Here is a 21614-nt window from a genome sequence, read left to right on the forward strand (position 1 = left end):
GATAAATGCGTAGACATCAGTACTGTGCAATCGTGGGCTGTTCATGCTCGTAAAGATAACCCCAGCTGAAGAAATCTCAGCTATGTGAGAGAATGGAATGAAAGGCCGCGAAATGCAACTGATGGAGGTTATCGGAATCGTGTTCAGCTGGGGTTATCTTTACGAGCATTAACAGCCCAAGTTCGCACAGTACTGATGTCTACACATTCATCCCCATAAAGTGCCCTCAGTCTCAGATGAATGTCAATTTCTAGCACATTTTCTGCGTTTAGAAACTCTTATCACTGCACGCTACTTCTGGTACTTCACCGACATTGCATGGTTACATGCTGCCATTTTCCTCGCAATAGTTCAGCACCCCCTGGCGATAGAAGTTTGAAACCTTCAATTGAGAAGCGGGAAAGTCTTATAAGTGCAATTATATGGTTGCTCAAAATCCAAAATGCGTTTACAAGGTAACAAAGAAAATAAAAACATAGGAAGCGTTACTTTTCAGCACGCCCTCGTATATATACTTTATTGTAGATCCATTTCAGGATTGTAATGTTGTTCATTGACATTCCAAATTACAGTTTGCAGAATTTCAACACAAAATGTTAATAAGAAATGAAATTAGACTGCCATATTTAATGCAAAATGTTGAATTTTTCACGAGTTTTGTATCTCCTAAACCAATTAAATCTCAAACTCAAAATTTTTACTGAAGTTACTTATCCTGAAGTACTGTATTGTGTACAAATTTCAGATTTTTAAACAACTGCCCACCAGAGATATTTAACCCTGAACTTGGACTTTTTTAACAAAAAGTACATGTTTATGACCCTGTAGAAAAACAAATATTAAAGTCTCAAGCTTCAAATAATTTTGACGTACTCTATTGGTACACAGGTACTTGCGCAAAAAAATTCAAGTGTCAAGTAAACTGCCTTCCCCCTCAAAAAAATGTCCGAAAATGTCATTTTGAGCGATTAAAATACACAATTTTAACCTTAAAATTTATTATGAACGAATAATATTTAGAAAATTACACAGACATATAATTGTAGCCTATAATGTGCTTAACATCACAGATTTTGTCTCATTGTCGTAGGACTTACCAGAGCTGAGAAAAAAAAGTTGCCGCTGATGCTTACGAATGGAGAAAATGACGCGCGCCATGATAAAAAAATGCCCGCCATCTTCAAATCGGTGATAGTAAAAATAAAATAAGAGTGGTTCTGAACTGTCAATATATGAGGCACACACCACTCAAAAAATAAACTTTTTTAAAAATGGTCAAGCATCCAGCTGGTATGATTTCATATGGATTGACCCTACCATGTAGATGTGTGTTGTGTGACCAAGGTTGCACACATTGAAGGATTGTGATTAATGCATAAGAAACTTGGACAGTTGCCGCTCCTTGCGGTGTAAGTTTTACCCATGTAAGGTAATAAATAGATTTATTATTAATTTTTGAAACCGCACCATTCATTTATAAACATTCTGATATTGTGTTTTATGATTGTGAAATGTAACGGTCCTAGTAATTATAGGCATAACTGCAGGCTATTATGTACAAATATATAAATATGTGCTAGATATTAAGAATGTGTTGTCAAAATATTTGCTCCTAAATATCTGTATTCAAGATATAAACACATTGCTTTTTCTCTCTCAGGAACTTGTTGAAGGATATACAAGTGAGGAGAAGGAATTGTATGTGAGGATAACTGATGAAAAATACATGCCATATACGTTGAAACCTTGATAAGGTCTGGCATTGTAGAAAGACATAAACATGACCAACGCCAAATAAGGATTGCCTTTATCAGTACATTATAAATCATTCTGTTTGTGTATGGCTATTTGCATATATGTGTTGAATAAATATTCTTTTGCATAGTAAAACTGTTATTTTGATTTCAATGTTTATGTGTTTGAGGGTTCCACCTTGATTATGGATTTCATTCTCAAGTTCCCTCTTTTCATTAAGTTTCATTGTTATTAACTTCTTGTTTCTATTAATTCTTAAATTTATCACAGTAATCTGAGAAGCTAATATCTACAGTGGAATCTCGGTTGTAGGTTTTTCAAGGAAACAAGCTTGGTCGTCATCAGTAATTTTTGTAAGGTGGGTCAGAGGCCATTGATAAACCGATGTTATTCCAAGAGTATTGAAGAGTGAGGAAGTGTCAAATTTGAACATTAAATCTGGCTCCACTGTATATGCTTTTGTAATGACAAGAAATGAGTGTTGTTGTATTAATGGGGAGACTTTGCTACTTGATCCACCAGATTAATAAATATCCAACACAGCCATTTTTCATTCATTTATATCATGTCATACAGTTAGTGTATTGAGATTCATTGTTATTAACTTTAACACACCTTGTTCATAAAAAGATTTTAAAAATATTTAGAAGAAATATTACTTGTCAAGTTTATATTGTGCAACTTATCACATAAAGTATATTTTTTGTTCATGATGGATGCGGTAAAAGTGGTTTTAATGTTGCATCAGTAAAGATTCATGTTTTAACGTTTCGAATTGTATATTTCTTCCAATTAATTTCAAATGCCTACTGCCTTCATTAACTGAAGGAACAGCATCCAGAATGGAGATAGTAGTATGTCACTGATTTATTTGTTCTCAAATGTCGGTAATCCCATTTTCTCCTGTCGGCAGTGTTGGTGTGCGTTTCTTGGCTTGCATCGGCTGAAAGCACCCTTGAACAAACAAGCCAATGGGCTTTCAAAATTAATCGGAAGTATACAAAAGGTACGGTTATTGATATCTCCCATTATAAAAATTACTATTTCATGTATAACATACAATTCACAACGCGGAAACACAAAACTTTAAGTATACAATATAATTTTTGTGATTTTGGAAACTGAACCAATTTATTCTTTGGGTTAAATGGTAGAATATGAAAATATAACCTGGTTGCTGTATGTTACACTAAATTTTTACTTTTGTTATTCTGTTCGAGTACTAAATGAAGTTAATTTATGATATTAACAATAAAAATAACAAGCATTCTATTTTTTGTAACTTGAAATGAACTACCTCAATTTCTTTTGCCCTTTCTCCCAACACCCATGGAACAAGGTAAAAAAAATTTAAAAATGTGGGAAAATCCCACGAAAATTTTATAGCATTTTGCTCTACTGGGATCATGAAGAGTGAGGAAGTGTCAAATTTGAACATTAAATCCGGCTCCACTGTATATGCTTTTGTAATGACAAGAAATGAGTGGGTTTGTTGTTGAGAGGAGAGAGAGATTACAAAAGTCTTCAGTCTGCAATATTGAGTGATTTTACCAGTAGTTTTATAACCAAAGCTACCAGACGTCCCGATTTAGTCAGAACATTACATTCTTTATAATTCATGGTCCGACTTTTCTCAAACTGCAGTTGTGATACAAAAATGTATTGTGTTTTGGTTAACTCACATTTAGACATGTTCTTCATTTTAATAATTATCATGGTTCAATGATCCTGGTGTAAGAAATTTTAAAATATTGTTCATTTGCTGAACACAGTACTATTTGAATACTTCTGAGAATTGCCTGTAAACAATAAGCACCATGTGACAGCGTTTGTAAGCGACCATTTTGCTCATAAAGAGACTCGTTAATTTTATTCAGGGATGGTCATATTCTGGTGGCAATCCTTTCCTGTCTGTCCATAGTGTACTACAGATTTTGTCGTTTTCTGACATGAGTTTTATGAGGTCTCATAACATTGAAATGAGACCTCAGTGAATGAAACGTTATCAAGAAAACTCATTCACATTGATGTCCTCTACACCTTGTGAAAATTAGTTGGTGTGTCACTCAAAGCTTTACACATTGCTTGTATTATGAAAACATGAAGATTGTAGATGTTAGACCTGTAATAACTCCTTTAGGAAATACTTAAATATAATAAAGAGAAAAACATCCACCTTACTTTTAATATAAAATTTATCTGTTACATTTTGTGTAGACAAGTCTTCAATCACATCATCGAAGTCGAGTTTTGACAACATGAACTAGGTTAGACTCTTTTTTTTAAAAAAAAAAAAATATATTTAGTTTTCGAACAGGTAATGGCAGTGTTCCATGCCATGAAGGTGCATAGCAAGATGTGGAAGTAGAGCCCCACACATTCTCTATCTATATCGTTTATGGAGGTGATATGATCAGCACCATGCTCCGGCCACCTTTGCCCTCATGGTGCACATTTATTTGAAGCTGGGTGAATTCCAGAGTGGCTTTGTGCAGGGAAAAGGTGGGGAAAATTTCAACCTTAGAACATCTACCCCGGGAATTGAACCAGAGTCTCCTGCATGGCAGTCAAACGGCCTGCTGACTGGACCACCATGGCCCCAGTTCTCAAATGTGACTTGATTAATTTTGAACAAGAGCAGCTTCTTTCTGCACTCACGACTAATCGGCTCTGTTAGCAGAGTTCTATGTACACTGCATATATAATACTTGGATGGAAGCTGCATGGAATGCTGTTTCAAACAATCAAACAATAAAGATTGACTTGAACATTGTTGCAAAATCTGCAAACGTACCTTCTTTGGTAGGGGTTTTGAGGAAGTAAATATAATAGTATCTCCAGGTTTTTATTTAGATATATTTCAGCTGCAGATTTGTTTCACACAAAACTGAAAATGCCTACCAAGACAATTTTCTCTGCCACCATTGGCGTACACAGTATGTTTTCCCTGGGAGGGGCGGGAATTATAGAGGTGAATAGTACAGTGGGATCCATGAGTATTACTGTGCAAATTGGGTCAGATAAAGTGCACGAACATGGTGATGGACAATTTGCACAGTAATACTCATGGATCCCACTGTACTATTCACCTCTATAATTCCCGCCCCTCCCAGGGAAAAAAATCCTGTGTACGCCAATGGTGGCAGAGAAAATTGTCTTGGTAGGCATTTTCAGTTTTGATTTTTGTGTGTGCTGGTGCAGAAGTTGTCAACAGCTTGTTTTTCTTTTAATTCTTGAATTAAGAATTCTTCAAGAATTAAAAGAAAAACAAGCTGTTGACAACTTCTGCACCAGCACACACAAAAATCCATCGCTTAACACACAGGATGTAAGAGAAAAATTAATGAAAATAGTCATGGACAATTTGCACAGTAATACTCATGGATCCCACTGTACTAGGTGTACTGCTTTCTAGGTGGAGGGTATACACAATAATATATTTCGTATATTTTGAACTTTCTAATCTCAAAAATTGCAAATGGGGACATTCTAAGCGTGGGGCGTTGCATTTATCACTGATTTTTTTTTCGAGTTCTTCACTGCTTTTATTTGAAAATGTTGATTTTCTCATAATTTTGGAGTAGGCTGTAGCCCCATCAACTCCCCTCTGCATACACCACTGTCTGCCAGAGATGTCCAGCCTCCAGGACCATTGTGAGGTTGAGGCCGAGTTGGAGTTCGGAGGCTGAGGCCATGTGAGGCTGAGATGGAGTTCGGAGGCTGAGGCCGAGTTTTAGTTCGGAGGTTGAGGCCGAGTTGGAGGTCAGTGGCTGAGGCCGAGATAGAGTTCGGAGACTGAGGCCGACCTTGAGCTTGGAGGCTGAGGTTGTGTGAGGCCGAGGCCAAGTTGGAGGTCGGAGGCTGAGATGAAGTTCAGAGACCAAGGCCTTGTGAGGCCGGATGCCAAGATGAAGTTCAGAGGCTGAGGCCATGTAAGGCCAGAGGCCGAGATGGAGTTTGGCGGCTAAGGCCGTGTGAGGATGGAGGCTGGGCCTCACAAGCATGTCAAATGAACAGCTTTCCATACACGATAGCAGAATCCGATCTCACTTCTAATGGATTGGTTCTGGAATTATTATGAAGTTCGGACTTTGTGAAACTCTCTTTGTCCCTCAGAATAGAAGCCCGCCTTCCACCAGTTGTTTATATGAGCCATGCCATAGGTGGTTTTTGGCCTCGACGCTAGATTGCATTCCTTTATTTGATATCTCGCTTGGCTCTCTGTTGCGTAGGGTGCAGTCTGTTCCTTTTTCTCTGTTTTACTTTAGTCAGAAGTTGTCGAGGGTATTCTGGATAGAAAGTCTGTAACTTCTGGATAATCTATAAACCACATCCAGAAATTGTACAGTCGTCGCGTGCCTCCTGAGTAGGAAAATATACTCCTGTTAGGAAACGCGAGGACAGCAGACTATACCTAAGATGCTTATGTTCTGAAAAAAGTGAAAATATAGACATGTTCCATACCTCGTAAAATTCTATGTTAAAATTAACATGATTATTAATATTGTGTAATCATTAGCCCCTTCTATTAACACACACACACAGGATTTCCCATGAACTGTTGAAGAAATTGGCCAACTTTTTGCCAGTTCAGACCAGAGATGTAACCTCTGGAAGCCGGACCTCAGCCTCGGCCTCTAGGAGCCTTGCGAGTCTGAGGCTGTGTGAGGCCGACCTTGAGTTTGGAGGCTGAGGCCCTGTGAGACCGGAGGCTGAGTTGGAGGTCGTGTGAGACTGGATGCCGAGATGGATTTCGGAGTATGAGACCATGTGAGGCTGGAGGCCAACTTTCAACTCGGAGACTAGGCCTCACGAGGCCGAAGTCAAATGGCCATCTGTGATGTCTGCCATGGTTCATCCTGTTTATTTTCCTCAAGAGCGCGGAGGCGACACATCCTCAAATTTCTCACCTTCAACACAAAGAATCATGGTACATGCACCCTCTCGAACAATTCTTTATGACAGGAAATCGGTAGAGGATTGGGGTCACAAACAAACAAAAAAAAAAAAAAAAATGAACTGTCTTCCGGAAGAAATTTTCTTCCAAAATATATTTTCATAGCAGTCTTGCCATATTTCAAATTTCGGTTCCTCTTTTCTCCACTATTGGTTTGATTTGGTGTTTTAAGTCCACTTTATGCGCAGAAAGGCTAATCGGGACTGGACCTACAGTTTAAAGTGGGATCCGAACCACTTGTGCCTCCACCGGGTATCGAACCCGGGACCCCTTGATTACAAGGCAATGACGCTACCACTGCACCATGGGGGAGGCCTTTTCCTCCACTATGTAAGCTTATTATAAATACTTATCGCTAATATAGGTTTCCTTTCATTTCTTTCTTCTATTCGAGAGTTATCACATTTGCCAAGAAATGAGTGTGAATAGAATATTAAATAATAATAATATGTACATTTTTCATAATTGAAAATCTGGGACGCCGCAGTCCGGAAGCCTGTGGGGGATGGGGTGGAACCGGGAACCGACAAAGTAATGTGTGTGTACACCATAATTATTATTGGACTATACACTGAGAGTGTCCTCCTCCATGGCCGTATGGTCTAAGGTGCTGTGCTTTGGTCTCCGACTGCGGGATTACATGGTTTTCAGTCCGCTTGAGTTCAGTCTCTGGGTTCTCAGCTTGTATATAGGACTGGTGGTAACCCACCATCGTAAGGAATTTGATTTGATTTTCTTTTTTTTTTTAAGGAATACTGGGCCAAAGGGGGGGGGGGTTATAACCCCCACCAACACACCCTTGGGCATCCCACTGTCCACACCTCTAGGTAGGATTGTGGGAGGTAGACTCTGGCAGTTTGCAGATAGGCCAAGGCCCTTACAGGGCAGTCGAGCCACGGATTATTTTTATATTTATTATTATGCACGACAATGACCGCAGCGGAAGACTTCCTTCTACCCCTAAAATCTGCAAATAGACCGGTCTTCCCCTGTCCCTCTGCATGCCCTCTCCCCTCATTTGGGGATCTTCTCATGAGCGGTGAGCTGTATGTATTTCAGAAACGATTTTCAAGGACGCAGAGGAAATGGAAACAACAAAACGAAGTCACAATAATTCATGGCTTAAAAAGTTTTTTTTAAAAAAAACTATTTTTTCCTTACGTAATACTGTAGTTAATGGTAATACGATTAAGCCTTGTTTCCATGAAAGAAAAAACAAAGTGGTCAATATTTCAGTAAAAAGGCACTTAACAAAGTGATGTTTCAACCATCTATCAGGGTCATCCTCAGACTTGAAACCAAACTAAAATATTGAAACGTAACGTTGTTAAATGTTTTTTTACTAAAATATAGACTGCCTTGGTCAGTAGTGCAACCACAGGGGGGCAGGGGCATTGCACCCTCCAACCTTGGACAGAAAGCAATGGGGCTGGTCAAAGGAGATTTATGTACACTACTAATGAAAATATGCATAAATTATTAATCAGGAACATCCTTTTATATTATTCAATAAATACTCAATCCTTTATCTATTTGACATTAATTTCCTTGTTTTTATACAAATTTGGCCACGCAAACTAGATAATAAACATATGCTGTTATATTTATATTATTATAGCCTACCATCTTTTTAAGTATTCGTGTAATAATAAAAAATGCAATATTAATACATTTACATATTTTAATTAATATGGCCACGGTGGCTCAGTCGGTAACGCGTCTGACTACCATGCTAAAGGTCCCGGGTTCGATCCCCGGCCGGTTCAAATCTGGGAACTTTTCTAACGGTGGAAGCGGCCCCGGCGCCCACCCAGCGTCGAATAACATGGGTACCTGGGGGAAACCCTGGGGGGTAAAGGCGGTCAGGGGCGTGATGCTGATCACATCACCCCCACTCACGACCGGATCAAGAAAGTGTTGGGCGTTACCACCACACCCCCTACATGGCATGGTGCTATGCACAGGGGAACACTTTACTTTACTTTACTTTAATTAATATTTAATTTAAACATTATTATTATTATTGTTCCTGGGACACTTGGTTCGCTCCCCCCCCCCCGAAATATATTTCTAGATACGTGCCTGACTTTCAATGAAAAGTGCGGCTGAACAGATAGGTACCTAAGCACCAACTGTTAACAGTAAGCAGCTCACTATCAGTGCAAGAAGAGTAATCAAGGGTTCCCGGTGCAGTCACATAGTGGTTCGGATCTCACTTTAAACTGTAGATCCAGTCCCGATTAGCCTTATTGTGCATAAAGTAAACTTAAAATACCAAATCAATCCATCTATACTAAACTACTTAGGTATTATTTGCCTATCAAAGTGGCAATTTTTAATCATATCTAAGTCTATCATAATTATATTTTGTTTACTTTTCATTAGATTTTGACGTTGTAGGGAATTTACCCAGCTACTTACAAGTGTTTCTTCACATGAGATAATATTCTAACTTTATCGTTCCACTTTATAATTAAACGTATAACGCATGTTTACTACTTTCCATTGGACTATTTGAACACTATTTTTATGCAGTACTTTGTTTCATGATTTCAGTAATTTTGGATATTTTAAGTTAGAACAATCTATGACGTCAGCAAAAAGTCAATGAACAGCACTGAAAGTATTATTTTTATCTGGCACGAGGCCCGCGAGGCCTCGGGCTAGTGCCCAAGTTGCCTCTCCCTAAGACCGGCAGAATCCCTCAAGGCTGCATACTCTCCGGCAGGGAAATCTTTGATGACTGGACCATTAATGGACACGAATGATTTTTCAATTGTGTTTGTTACATAGTTAAGAAATTATATCCTAATGATTTCCATTCCATTTTCTTTGAGGGAATACAAAACATCCCTGGCAAGGGTAAAAATAGTTTTATTTTGCCGGGGATAATTTTGTGGGTGTGGGAAGAGGGGGGGGGGATTCTGGCATCCACCCGTTATATCGCACACACTGGTTAGCCTCCGAGAATTTGAAATCGAAATTTGTAGTTCCCTTAGGTTAACTTGGCCCAGATAAGCAGTTTAAAAACCCATTAAGGTACTTCCGAATAATTTAGTCTGAGCACGGCTATGATTACAAGCTAGACAGATAGTTGCAAAAACGCGATAACTTCAAACTGAAGCAGTGTTTTGAAGAAAATGTCTTGCTTACCCCCCTGGAAAATCATGCCGACGACGATGGTTACCCGCGCGATACGTATAAGACGTCAGTCAAATTTCGCTGCTTAGAATACATTTAAAATCAACAAAAAAATAGAAATTAAATAACTGCGAACCAAAGAAGATTTATATTAAGTGGAGATGACAAGATAACAAAAAATGAAAGAAAATATGTGGTAATGTTGAAACAATCGTAACATCCGAATTTTGACATTTTATTCTACAAATGTTTCTCATATTTTCACATGTAAAATAAAGTATTTTTTAAAATAGGTTTCATGTATGTGTTAGAATCGGGTTAAGAAGAGCGAGAGAGAAAGCAAGATAAAAGCGACAACAAATGTTCCGAAACAACGAGACCTATTGTGTGATGCGCAGCATGAACAGCTGATATTAACGATTGTCATTTATTTGTTTTGCACGAAGCTGGATGTCGAGTTTGCGCATTTTGTCGTGGCGGAGCGTATGTAAACTACATTTTGAGCGTTTCCGCTTTCTCGTTAAGCATTTGTTCGCATATATGTACGTATTGAAGATTTTTATGACTGAAAAACTATTTGTTGTGTCGTTTAACACTTTTTAGATTCAAATTTCGAGTCCTAGTGCTGCCATTTGGAAGCAAACTTGTTGTATGACTTTTTCCTACGGCGGAAGAATTTTATCCAATCTGAGTAGTTCATCGTCTGGCAGAAAAGGCAGCCATCTTGGACGTGAACAAAGCTACTGTTCCATCGAGTTATCAAAAAAATAATTATTGTTTATCACATTGTGCTACTTATCTGTATATTTAGACTATGCACGAATTATTGTCCTCTATGTTTACATAGCTATGGCTGCTACTAGGAAGCTACAAGGTAAGGAAAATATGAGCCATATCATCTACAAAATATGACCTCTTCCCGACCTGTTTACTGTTTCGTACCATAAGAAAACAATAGTTCCGGCAATAGGTGTATTAAATATAAAAGCAATTATTTAATATCGGTTAAGGGAAGTATATGTCCATTTGCAGGAACTAACACTTCTGTGTTGAAAGCAATACTTGGGTTATAAGAATTAATTATTTGTTGCCTGGTGTGTGCGCTCCAAACTGCCGATGTTTATTTTGCTGGTGTCGAATGCTTTTGTAATTAAATATTGTTAGAACACTTTTCGACTATAAAGATGAGAAAGACGACGACTATATGGCCTGCCACTTGCTTTAAACATGTTAAAATTTAATTTTTTATCAGTGATTTACCCCTTTTATTTTGTGATAGTTTGTATGAAAGCTGAGAAAAGACAAAGAAGTGACAACATAGCATACAGTTATGGAGAGTACAGAAACAGAATGCATAATGGTCGAGGATTTTACATGAGCCTCTACTCATTCATTCTTCTATTCAGATGTTAGAATAGTCCCGCTCTTTAGGAATTTTTCATTGTATTTGGAATGGATATCCTCGATAACATATCCAGTTCTCAAAATGTGGGAAATTCAATTTGAATTAGCCAAATTAATCGTTGTGAATGTGTTCCTGTATTTTGATTCTCTAAAATCCACATATCTTTTTGAAACGATCCTTGCACTTCAACTTGTGATTGTAGCTATTCCTTTATTTCAATTCTCAAAAATCCAAATGTCATGTTGAAATGATCCTTGCACTTCAACTTTTGAATGCATGCCTTCATTTTTGATTCTCTTAAATCCAAATGTCTTGTTGAAATGATCCTTGCACTTCAGCCTTTAATTAGAATAATTTAGGTAATGATGGTCCAGGAAAGACAAAAATCTAGCTTTTCTTTATAATGTGTTCCTTTTTCCTTGACCCAAAGGCCATTTGTCTCGCAGAGTAGATTTTGTATTTTCATTGATATTCACTTGCATTCTGCAGAATGGAATTCAGTTTGACATATTCTGCCAATTAGTATTTTTACATAAAATAATTTCTCCAATTTTCCTTCATTTTATGTGTATGCTTCACTTTTGAAATCTGAAAAAAAAATATGGTAAAATTTTAGTATACCCGAAACTTATTTCTTCAATTTTACAGGAGAAAGTACTTACCGAACTGACTTTCCGTACACTTTTAAAAGGTCGTGGAAGTGTTTTTTTCCCATCTCTTAATTTATTTCATCGGTAAATCATGTATTTTTGAAGATTAATGTGTCTCCAATGCACATAATGTGTCTCCAATGCACAAAAGCTGTCGCATCTGTCCTTCCACTACGTGATCAAATGTTGCGTGCGTTCAATGATGTAACCACTACGTGATCAAATGTTGCGTGCGTTCAATGATGTAACTCCCGGTCAGTATTTCCAACCACACCGTTGTTTTTCAAGAACATGACAATTTTAAATATGTTTGCCTAACCTAACCTTGCCATACATGGTTCATGGGGCTATCCATGCATGGTTCGTGAGGTTTTTGAACCTGGAAAAAAATACAGGTATGACCGGACCCCTCTCCGATTTTCTTCATATTTGACATACTTACTATTTGAGACCTGCTAATGACGAATCTGAAGTTAAAATTTGTCTGAAACGTCTAGAAATTGCAAAATAATTGCGAACTATTGACGTTTTGGTTAGGTTAAGCAAACATAGTTAAAATTTGGTGTCGTGGTAGTATCAGGATCTAGAAATTGCAAAATAATTGCAAACCATTGATGCTAGCCCCACAAACCATTGATGTGTGGTTAGGTTAGGCAAACAGTTAAAATTTGTGTTGTGTTAGTATCAGGAATATATATATTCCCTTGTGAAACAAAAGAATTCTCAAAAATAGACTTGTTTCCATTCCGAAAACTAATGCCTTATTTTAGCTTATTTTGCAATTTCTAGACGTTTCCGACAACTTTTAACTTCAGATTCGTGATTAGGAGGCCTCAATCTGTGAGTATGCCAAATATGAAGAAAATCGGAGAGGGGTCCGGTCATCTTAAGTCGTTCCAAAATACAAAATCAGTAACACAAAAGTAGGTATTTTTCGATGAAGAAGGTTGTAGCACTGCAACAGCGCTAGTCAAGATTTCTCTGCCCTATTGCATGTAATGCAAGCGAAAACGAACAAACAAGAATTACTCGATATGTCTAAAATTGAGATTATTTGCATGAAAAAACGAAATGGCACCTTCAAGAATCCTTAGGAATGCAGAATATGTAAGTACCAATGTGAAAAAGAAGAAAATAAGGGAATTGCAGACGTTTCGGGGATACTAAACTTTTAATAAAAATATTATCACCTTAAAAAGATCTAACTTATGTGCTTTACGGTAAACTATCTTAGTAGTAATCTGAACTTTGTTGACATTTATTGTGTATATTTGAAACACTTTTTTAAAGTGTCAAACATCTTTGCAGCATCTAAAGTTTACAAACCTGACAACTTATGCAAATTCAGTTTGATGTGAGATTTCTGCACAATTACTCTGCTTCTCAACTTATAAATGGTATTCAGATTCTACACACTTCAAACATGAATTCACAGTAATTTCTAAACCTTGAAATAATTTCCCAGTCTCACATATAGAAGTATATATTCTATGCAATTAATGGCACCTTGAAGCAGGCCTGGGTAATTGGTACCCTTGACTCACTGCACCCCAGTGAAATATTTTGCTTAGTTTATGAAGATTATGTTGTGTATGAATGTTTTCAGTTGTTTTTTGGTTGTTGAAATGCGTTACTGTGCAGAAAAGTGAAGCAGAACAGCCTAAAGGCTTCGTGCAAGTGAATATAGCATCCAACACGACATTCCACAACAGCTGTAATTTTACGGTGTTAGGTTTGGGACTGATAGTTATGTTCAGCATATTCCTTTGCTATTTGAATGCATACAAATCATTTTTCCTAATAAAGAGCAGCGAAAGTTGTGTGAAATGGCAGGTTTTTTATTTAACTGGGCAATACTTTGGAACCAAATATCTCTATTATTTGTTTTCTACATGCTAGAACCAATTTTATATTATGTAAAACATAGATTAAATAAATTCAACATAATTCTTGTGAGGGTACAGTGGGTCAATTGCTCCCTGGTAATTTGACATGATTGTGAAAGAACACTCTTCTTGTATGCATGTGTGGAACTCAGAGCAATCAGAAAGGAGGACAGTGTTGCCATAGACCTGTGCATGAAATACCCAGAAGTTACACACATGCTCTAATTGAAAAAGCAACCATATTCTGCATGTTCATCGGCCCCATGTTTAGCACAGTGCCATCAATACAGATCATAACTTCTAAGAGCAAGAAAGATTCCAATACTAATATTTAGGAAAGTTGAGAACTGTTATTTTGTAATTGTATTTTTGCCAGGTACTCTGGTGGAGTGGTGACCGCAATGCACTATAAATACAAGGGACACAAATTTGCATACTTGCTAAGACATGCGTTATTAAACTTACGTGCTCGAAAAATCTTCTTCAAAGCCAGGTGCCAGGAATTAAAATCAATGACTAATGAAAATACAAATACATCTCATACATGTATACAATTTTTGGAGCTTAGATTGAAATTAGAAAAATACAAACTTACCTTTGTGTTTGGAGGCTCTCCACCGACATATTAACTGTAGTTTGTTGAAGAAATATGCCAAATTTATCATAATTTTTTTGTTGGGTGCACATGGAGTCACACTGATATATTCACAGCACATAAAGAATTTATCTGTCGATGCATCCAACATAATTCTTTTCTAAGTACTCAAGCAATATGAGACACAAATTTGGTACGCATCTTGTCATTCCTATACTCATTCCCATTTGAACACCTAGTTTGTCTGTTAATGTTAACAAGCCTTCAAAATCTGGAAATGACTTGTTATATTTTTGCTGCACAGTAGGATGCAGTGAAAACACTTTTCAGGTGTGCAAACATCTTTTCGTCCATATTCTTCACACATGTTGCCAAATGGGCTGATTCTGGCGAAGTTACTGCGTTGTGTGCAGCAATGCATTTTTATGGAGAAATGATTGTTAATCTTTTTTTTAAATTTTTCAACTTGAAGGGACCAGTAAACCCTTTCACAAACTTTTGAATTTCTGGGAGACCTGAGTTCGATTCCAGGGGGGGGGGGGTGATTCAAGTTCAGAATTTTTTTTTGGCATTGTCGCTGCATAAAGTGGCTCTGAGACTCATCCAGCCTCAAATCAGTGGGTACCTGGGGGCAACCTGGGGGGGGGGGGGGGTAAAGGTGGCAGAAGCAGGGTGCTGATCCTATCAGCTCCAAAATGACAGAGATCAATAACGTGTAGGTCCCTACCCCCAAATAGGAAAAAAAACAAAAACTACTTCAATCTGTGCAGTTTTTTAGTTGTTGCTACATGTTTCGTAAACCACCGAGATGTACAAAAGTTTTTCTAAAGCACAAAAACAAAACCTTAAGAACTTCACATTTGCACTGAACTTCGCATTCGCACGCTTTCACTCTAATAATAATAATAATAATAATAATAACAACAACATAGAATAACATTCTCAGTTGGGTTAATCCTCGATGTATTAACAGTCTTGACCTTCTAGTGGTGCCACCTACTGGCATGTGTGCATACTATAAAAGAAACTGAGCATCACCATATTCAAAACATCGTTGATAAAAATCATTTGATAACTTACACTGTACTGCAATTTGAACTTAGATTCTTCAAAATTTTGTACATGGAAGTACATCAAATCTTCAAAATTTTGTACATGGAAGTACATCAAATTTTAAAAAATGGCAATATTAGAGCAAAACATCACATTCAGTCGCCATGGCAACCAGCTGACTGGAGTTTTTCAAGCCCTGCTTACATATTTCTTAGGGCCGGTTTTTCAATGTCTGGTCAACTTTTTGGTCAGCCAGCCACCAGTTGGAGTTCACCTCCAGTCTTAACTAACACCGGGTTTTTCAATGCAAAAATAACCAAAGTTTTCGTTGACCTTAAGTTTGTCACGTAACAATTGTGAGTTTGCAATGCCGAGAGAGTTATTCAATGACACTGACATCTAGGTGTGTAAATTCAATTTAAATTTCACCTGGTGTGAAAAGGTAGAGCTACAAGAAGGGACATGCTGTTGTTGAAATTCATTGTTTACATTGTAAATACATCAGAACTTAACGTGCGCACATTCCATTGATACAAAGAAATACATACAAAGGGAAAACAATTACTACAGATTTGGATTTTTTCCTAAAACAGATCGACTTCACAAACCACAAAATGGTAATAGGTAGTACAAATAATTATCCGTTCCTACAATACAAAAGAGACGACATCAAATATAAAGAACTCTATCTAGCTAATTACGAATTAATGTGTTTTCATCTTGCACGTATCTTTCAACTAGAAGTATATATCCACTTTGTACACTTTATTTTTCTTTGGAGAATGTAACATCACGGAGAAATTAATTATTTTCATTTAACATTCACATTTTGCATTCAGCCTTTACACAATGTCTATCAGATGATATGAAAATGCAACAATTTTTAATAAGAGTGTTAGGATCGCGCAAAATAAAATACATAATCAATCTGAAGTTCGTGGTAAATGAACGGGGGGAAAAAAGGTCTGCAACATTACTCGAACTCACGACATAAAACTATACCCTCACTCCATCTTTTTTAAAAATTTAAAATTCTGCAAGCAAGAATGAGTAAAAATCAATTATGGATTCAGGCGGGGGGGACACAGGGCCAAAGGGTTTATTGTCAAAATTTGTCCCAACCATGTGTTAGCAATTAACATGCCCTTTCTTCAAGACTAGCACTATATTTCAGTTCCGTCATTTTGGTTCATTAGTTAGGTATTATATGCTCGTATTGCAAAACAGTACATCCATTGTTACTATTATTAACAAGTGGTATTTGAAAAAGCCATTTGTTTCCCTTTTTTTACTATGGGATAAATTCAAGATAGCAGGCTGTAACTTCTTAACCACTGCATTTTTTTGAACAATTTAAATTCTAAATGTAAGAACGAGTAAAAAGCAACATTCTAAATAACATTCGACAATTAAGGGTCCAGTGGAGGAAGCAGGGTCAAAGGCCCAAAGTTCGCAATTTTCCGTAATTATGCAAAATTTCAGTTTTATTCTTCTTCAAAGTTGTGGCACGTGCATTACATATCCTCATAGTGTGTTCTTTTGTCATGCTTCCCCCCAAATTTGGTCCATCCGGCGTCCATAGGGCCAGCACTAGAAGCGAAATTCCAGATATTGTCCTGAAACTGGCAACGCTACTGCTTTATACCATATGTGGAAGAAAGTCATTGGACACCCTGGTTTCAACTTTGAAATGAACTGGTCATGGAAAAGAGAGTACAGACTGGTATATATATGGCAGCAGGAGGTGTCTCATATAATTCGCTGATAAAATGCCAGACAGGAAAGAGCTCAGCATGTTTGACAGAGAGATCATAGTAGGCTGCTCCATAGGAGGCATGAGTATACGTAGCATAGCTGATGCCCGACAGGTCCCTAAATCAACTGTAGCCTTTGTCATCTAGAAGTGGAAGAAAAAGGGACACTGCAGCAATGAACCACGAAGTGGAAGACCCACGAAATTGGACGACCAGGACAGGAGATAGCTGAAGAGGGAGATTCAGAAAAACAGGATGCATCCGATGCATTCGAATGCAGAAGAGTTTCGCAGTGCGACCAATTTGACACTTCGCAAGGAGGCCCATGCACTCGGTTATCATGTTCGAGCCACTGTCCACAAACCCCTGATAACAAGAAAACAATAAACGACAAACACTACGCTGGTGTAAAGAGCGGAGAAACTGGACGATGGAGCAATGGCGGAAGGTCCAATGTAGCGACGAATCACACTTCACACTGTTTCGATCAGATGGGAAAGTGTGGGTATGGCGATTACCCGGGGAACGTCTGTTACCTGAGTGTGTAGTGCCCACAGTGAAATATGGTGGTGGCGGCATCATGTTCTTGGTTTGTTTCAGCTGGCATTGCGTGGGTCCACTGGTGTATGGCCACATGACGTCTGCATCCTACCGAGATATTCTCGACAACTCCATGCTCCCCATGTTGTGGTGTTTCTATGGAAACTAAGAATCTGTGTTCCAGGATGATAATGCGACTTGTCATGTTTCCAGGACTATCACGGAGTGGTATGCAGAAAATAATGTCACCCAACTGGATTGGCATGCTCAGGGCCCTGACCTCAACCCTATCGAACATGTATGGGACGAACTGGAGCGCCGATTGAGGTCGCGATAGCCTTGCCCTTCTACACTGCCAGGGTTGGTGACTGTACTGCAGGAGGAATGGCGGAATATCCCACTTGGTGTACCACACGACCTTGTGGCCAGTTTACCACGAGTGCCTGCTGTTATTGCCGCTGACATGTGGTGTCCAATGACTTTCTTCCACATAGTGTATAATGTTATTTTTTACTCAAGAAGTAATAGTCTGATTTCAACAAAACTTTGCACAGTTGTAGAAGTGTACTACTGCTACATACTACGTTTTTCTTTTGTTTCGATTTATTAAGGGGCACAGCCTGTGCTGTATGTCAATAATAAAAAAAGTCAACTTTCTTCTTCTTCCTTTAATACTAATTACACTCGAGAACACAGTTTTTGACACATGAAATGTATATTGTGTTTCTAATGTAAAATTTTACGCAGAGTTCAGATATGCAATTAGACTTTTTCTATCATCCACAGTTTTTGCAACAATGACTTTTTTATTATTGTTTTTTGGGGGCAACCTTGTATTTGATGTGACTTCAATGGAAATGGAATGGTGTGGCTTGAACCAGTAAATCATTCATCGGACTTATTTCTGTAGAAATTTTCAGTGTAAAATTCAGGCTCTACGTAATGTTTTTGCACACAATATAAAACTACAGTTTTAAATGTTGCAGAAAAGCAAAACTACCGATTACGGCACACATCAACACACCAAGTAGCCATCCACTGTTCTGACTGAAGTAAGACAAAGGGAAAGCGAGTAACCGTCAGATCGTGTGGCGTGAACTACAATAGAAACAGTGACAGATTAAACCACTTCAAAATCAGCAATCACAATTCAGTATTGCCAGTACACCGAAAGAGGAACTCAGAACGAATATACTTCACAGAACAAATCTTATATTTTATAAATTCTCTACATCCTTCGGAAAAGTACTGACATTTTAACATTTTTTGTAAAGTACGGTACGGACACGGACGTGGTAGTCAAAATACAAACTGTCCATACTAAAGACGGACATATGGTAACTCTAACTATGAGGCCTGTACCTGTACCACATCCTGCTACACATCTAACTAGAAGATGAATGGAAAGATGATGCAGCTACCAAAGTTCCAAATGAGGAGCAAGATATCCTACTTTTGAAGCCTCTGCCTGTGAACCTCATCTGCTAACTCAAGGTGGATTAAATGACCTTGCTCATGATTTGAAATTGGGAAACAAACTGGCTGAACGTTTAGGATCTTAGGTTGAAAGGCTGGGATATTCTTCAGAAAGACACCATGTGTGTTTCTTTCGTAACCGACATGAAGAGTTTTATTCTAAAGAAAATGATTTAGTGTATTGTAGTAATATTTGTACTGTGATGGATTTACTTGATCATGATCATGAAACAACATTGTGGAGACTGTTCACTGATTCCTCAAAAATTAATTTGAAGGCTGTCCTTTTTCACAATGGGAACAAATTTCTTTCTGTGCTGTTTGTGCAATGAACATGAAACATATGAAAATGCTGTTGGAAAAAGTTCTCTGACAAGTATTGTTGGATTATATGTTGCTATTTAAAAGTAATTGTGTTGTTAAAGGATTTGCATCTCGTCTATAATTTTGCTGTTTCTTGTGTGAATGGGATAGCAGGGACAAGAATAATCACTACATCAAGAAAGAATGGCCAATGCATGAATCACATGCGCCTGAACAGAAAAATGTTGTACATCCCTCACTAGTCAACTCATATATGATTCTTCCTCCTCCACTTCATATAAAGTTGGGGCTTTTCAAAACCTTTGTTAAAGCAAGTACAAAAATGGTGCTGGCTTTCGTTATTTGAAGGGAAAATGTCCTCGTGTAAGTGACGCTAAAATCAAGGAAGGAATTTTCTTGTGCTTGCAAATTAGAGCTTCGATAATGCATAAAAAAATTGAAGGTCTGTCTAGTGAAGTTCAAAGATCAGCGTGAAGTTCATTTTAGGAAATCATAAAGCTCCAACTGCAGAAGCTTCGGCTAAATTTCTTTGCGCACCTTCTCCTCGATCCGTTCAGCTCGGGCCATAAGGAAGCATGCTCCACTCTCCTCTTCCCCTCCTTGCGGCAGTATGGCTCACAGGAGTCGCAGGTCTGTGCATGTTTTTTTGCTGGTGGTTCCACTATACTGTGAGATTGTGGGTGAACTGTAACAGTCTTACAAAGAATGTGGTGTAATATGTCCCTCAAAATACATTTCTTGGACTCTCACCTGGATTTCTTCCCTGACAATGTTGGTGCCATCAGTGACAAACACTGGGAGCGATTCCATCAAGACATCTCTGTCATGGAAAAGAGGTACCAGGAACAGTGGAGTGCCTGGAAGAGAGATGTTCCAGATGCACAATACAGAAGGAAATCAACAGCTCTCGCATTTTAGTAAGTTGAATAGTGTCATGTATGCATGTAAAGATATGCAAAAATATTTCACACTTAACCTGGGTGTGTCAAAAAAACTGTGGATGATCTAGGAAAAACTGCTTTCATTTTTGAATTCAGTGTGAAAAGTTCTATTAGGATCAGGTATTTCCCTCATGTGCCCCCCCCCCCCCCCAAAACAATTTTCTTCTCAAGTGTTATCGGGAGACACACTGTATAAATTTTACCTATGCTAAAAGACTAGTCTTTAAGAAAGAAAACAAAATCAATTCCATCTCTGCGGCAATAAGTTCTCGAGTTACGATTATTTATTTATTTATTTTTGTACTTCACTGCAAGTTGAACAGTGCATGCTTGAAAATGGGCTGGCTAAAATTGGAATACATACGTGCGGGTCTCCAGCCTCTAAAGGTTAAAAGGCTGAATCTGACGATTTCAACTCCTAATTAGAAGTTGAACTATCGTGTTTTACTACTGGTGAAGTGATTGTGATGTATTTTCAATTTTAACCCATGAATTATTGATTACACTGTTATGCTTATGAATGTGGTTGTAATGTGTTGTAAATTACATTTTTCAGTATTCAAAATATTCCATCCTTGTACAGGCAAAGGGATTGTAACTACGTCTTATGACCTATATGATTGCTTCAACCCAGAAGTGTTCGTGCATGCTTATGTTCCTCTTAGTTTATCATGGACATTTTAGTTATTTTAATTAAACCACAATCATGTCAAACTGTTTGCTAGAGTTCTAGTAGAAATTTGATGACACTGGGGAACAATTTTTTTTGTTGCATTGATTCTAACGCTTATTCTAACCCAGATCTGATGTTAGTTTTCTCTGCAAGCTCTAGTTTCTTTGCAATTCAACATTTTAAAGTTGGGTGCTATCTTGGATACCATCTTGGCAAAGATATACTTAATTTAATCACAAACACGTGTAAGTGCATCACAATATGTATTACAGTTTGAAAATACGGCAAGATAAAAGCACTTTTTGGAGTATTAAACATGTATTCAATATAGTAAAATATGAGTATGAATTTAATGCTTTTTTAAAAGAAAATAACACATATCTCTACGGTAGCAATATACGAAATTTGATATGGATGGCAAAGTTCAATTAGGTTCTCTTGAGCCTATAATTTTCACCTATAGC

The 21614-nt window shown here is 37.8% G+C and overlaps 2 protein-coding genes across 5 annotated transcripts in view; both read left to right on the forward strand.

Annotated features, from left to right (window-relative positions):
* The window catches only part of LOC145998620 (uncharacterized), a 37350-nt gene extending 35460 nt beyond the window's left edge, over positions 1-1890 (forward strand). Inside the window, exon 6 of the mRNA XM_083135076.1 lies at positions 1661-1890. Coding sequence (XP_082991202.1) covers positions 1661-1750 — 90 coding nt within the window. The 3' untranslated portion in view covers positions 1751-1890. The remainder of the gene's footprint in view (positions 1-1660) is intronic.
* An 8410-nt stretch (positions 1891-10300) lies between these two features.
* The window catches only part of Not3 (CCR4-associated factor Not3), a 74639-nt gene continuing 63325 nt past the window's right edge, over positions 10301-21614 (forward strand). For 3 of the 4 annotated variants that reach the window (XM_083135999.1, XM_083136002.1, XM_083136001.1), the window contains exon 1: positions 10313-10727. Coding sequence is in view for 1 of the 4 variants with exons in the window: in XM_083136001.1 (XP_082992127.1) it covers positions 10703-10727 (25 nt within the window). In the remaining 3 variants the exon portion in view is untranslated. Of the gene's footprint in view, positions 10728-21614 lie in introns of all 4 variants that reach the window. The other variant, XM_083136000.1, reaches the window with a different exon arrangement.

Source organism: Lepisma saccharinum, chromosome 14, assembly GCF_977018435.1.
Source record: "Lepisma saccharinum chromosome 14, izLepSacc3.1, whole genome shotgun sequence".
Lineage (NCBI taxonomy): Eukaryota > Metazoa > Arthropoda > Insecta > Zygentoma > Lepismatidae > Lepisma > Lepisma saccharinum.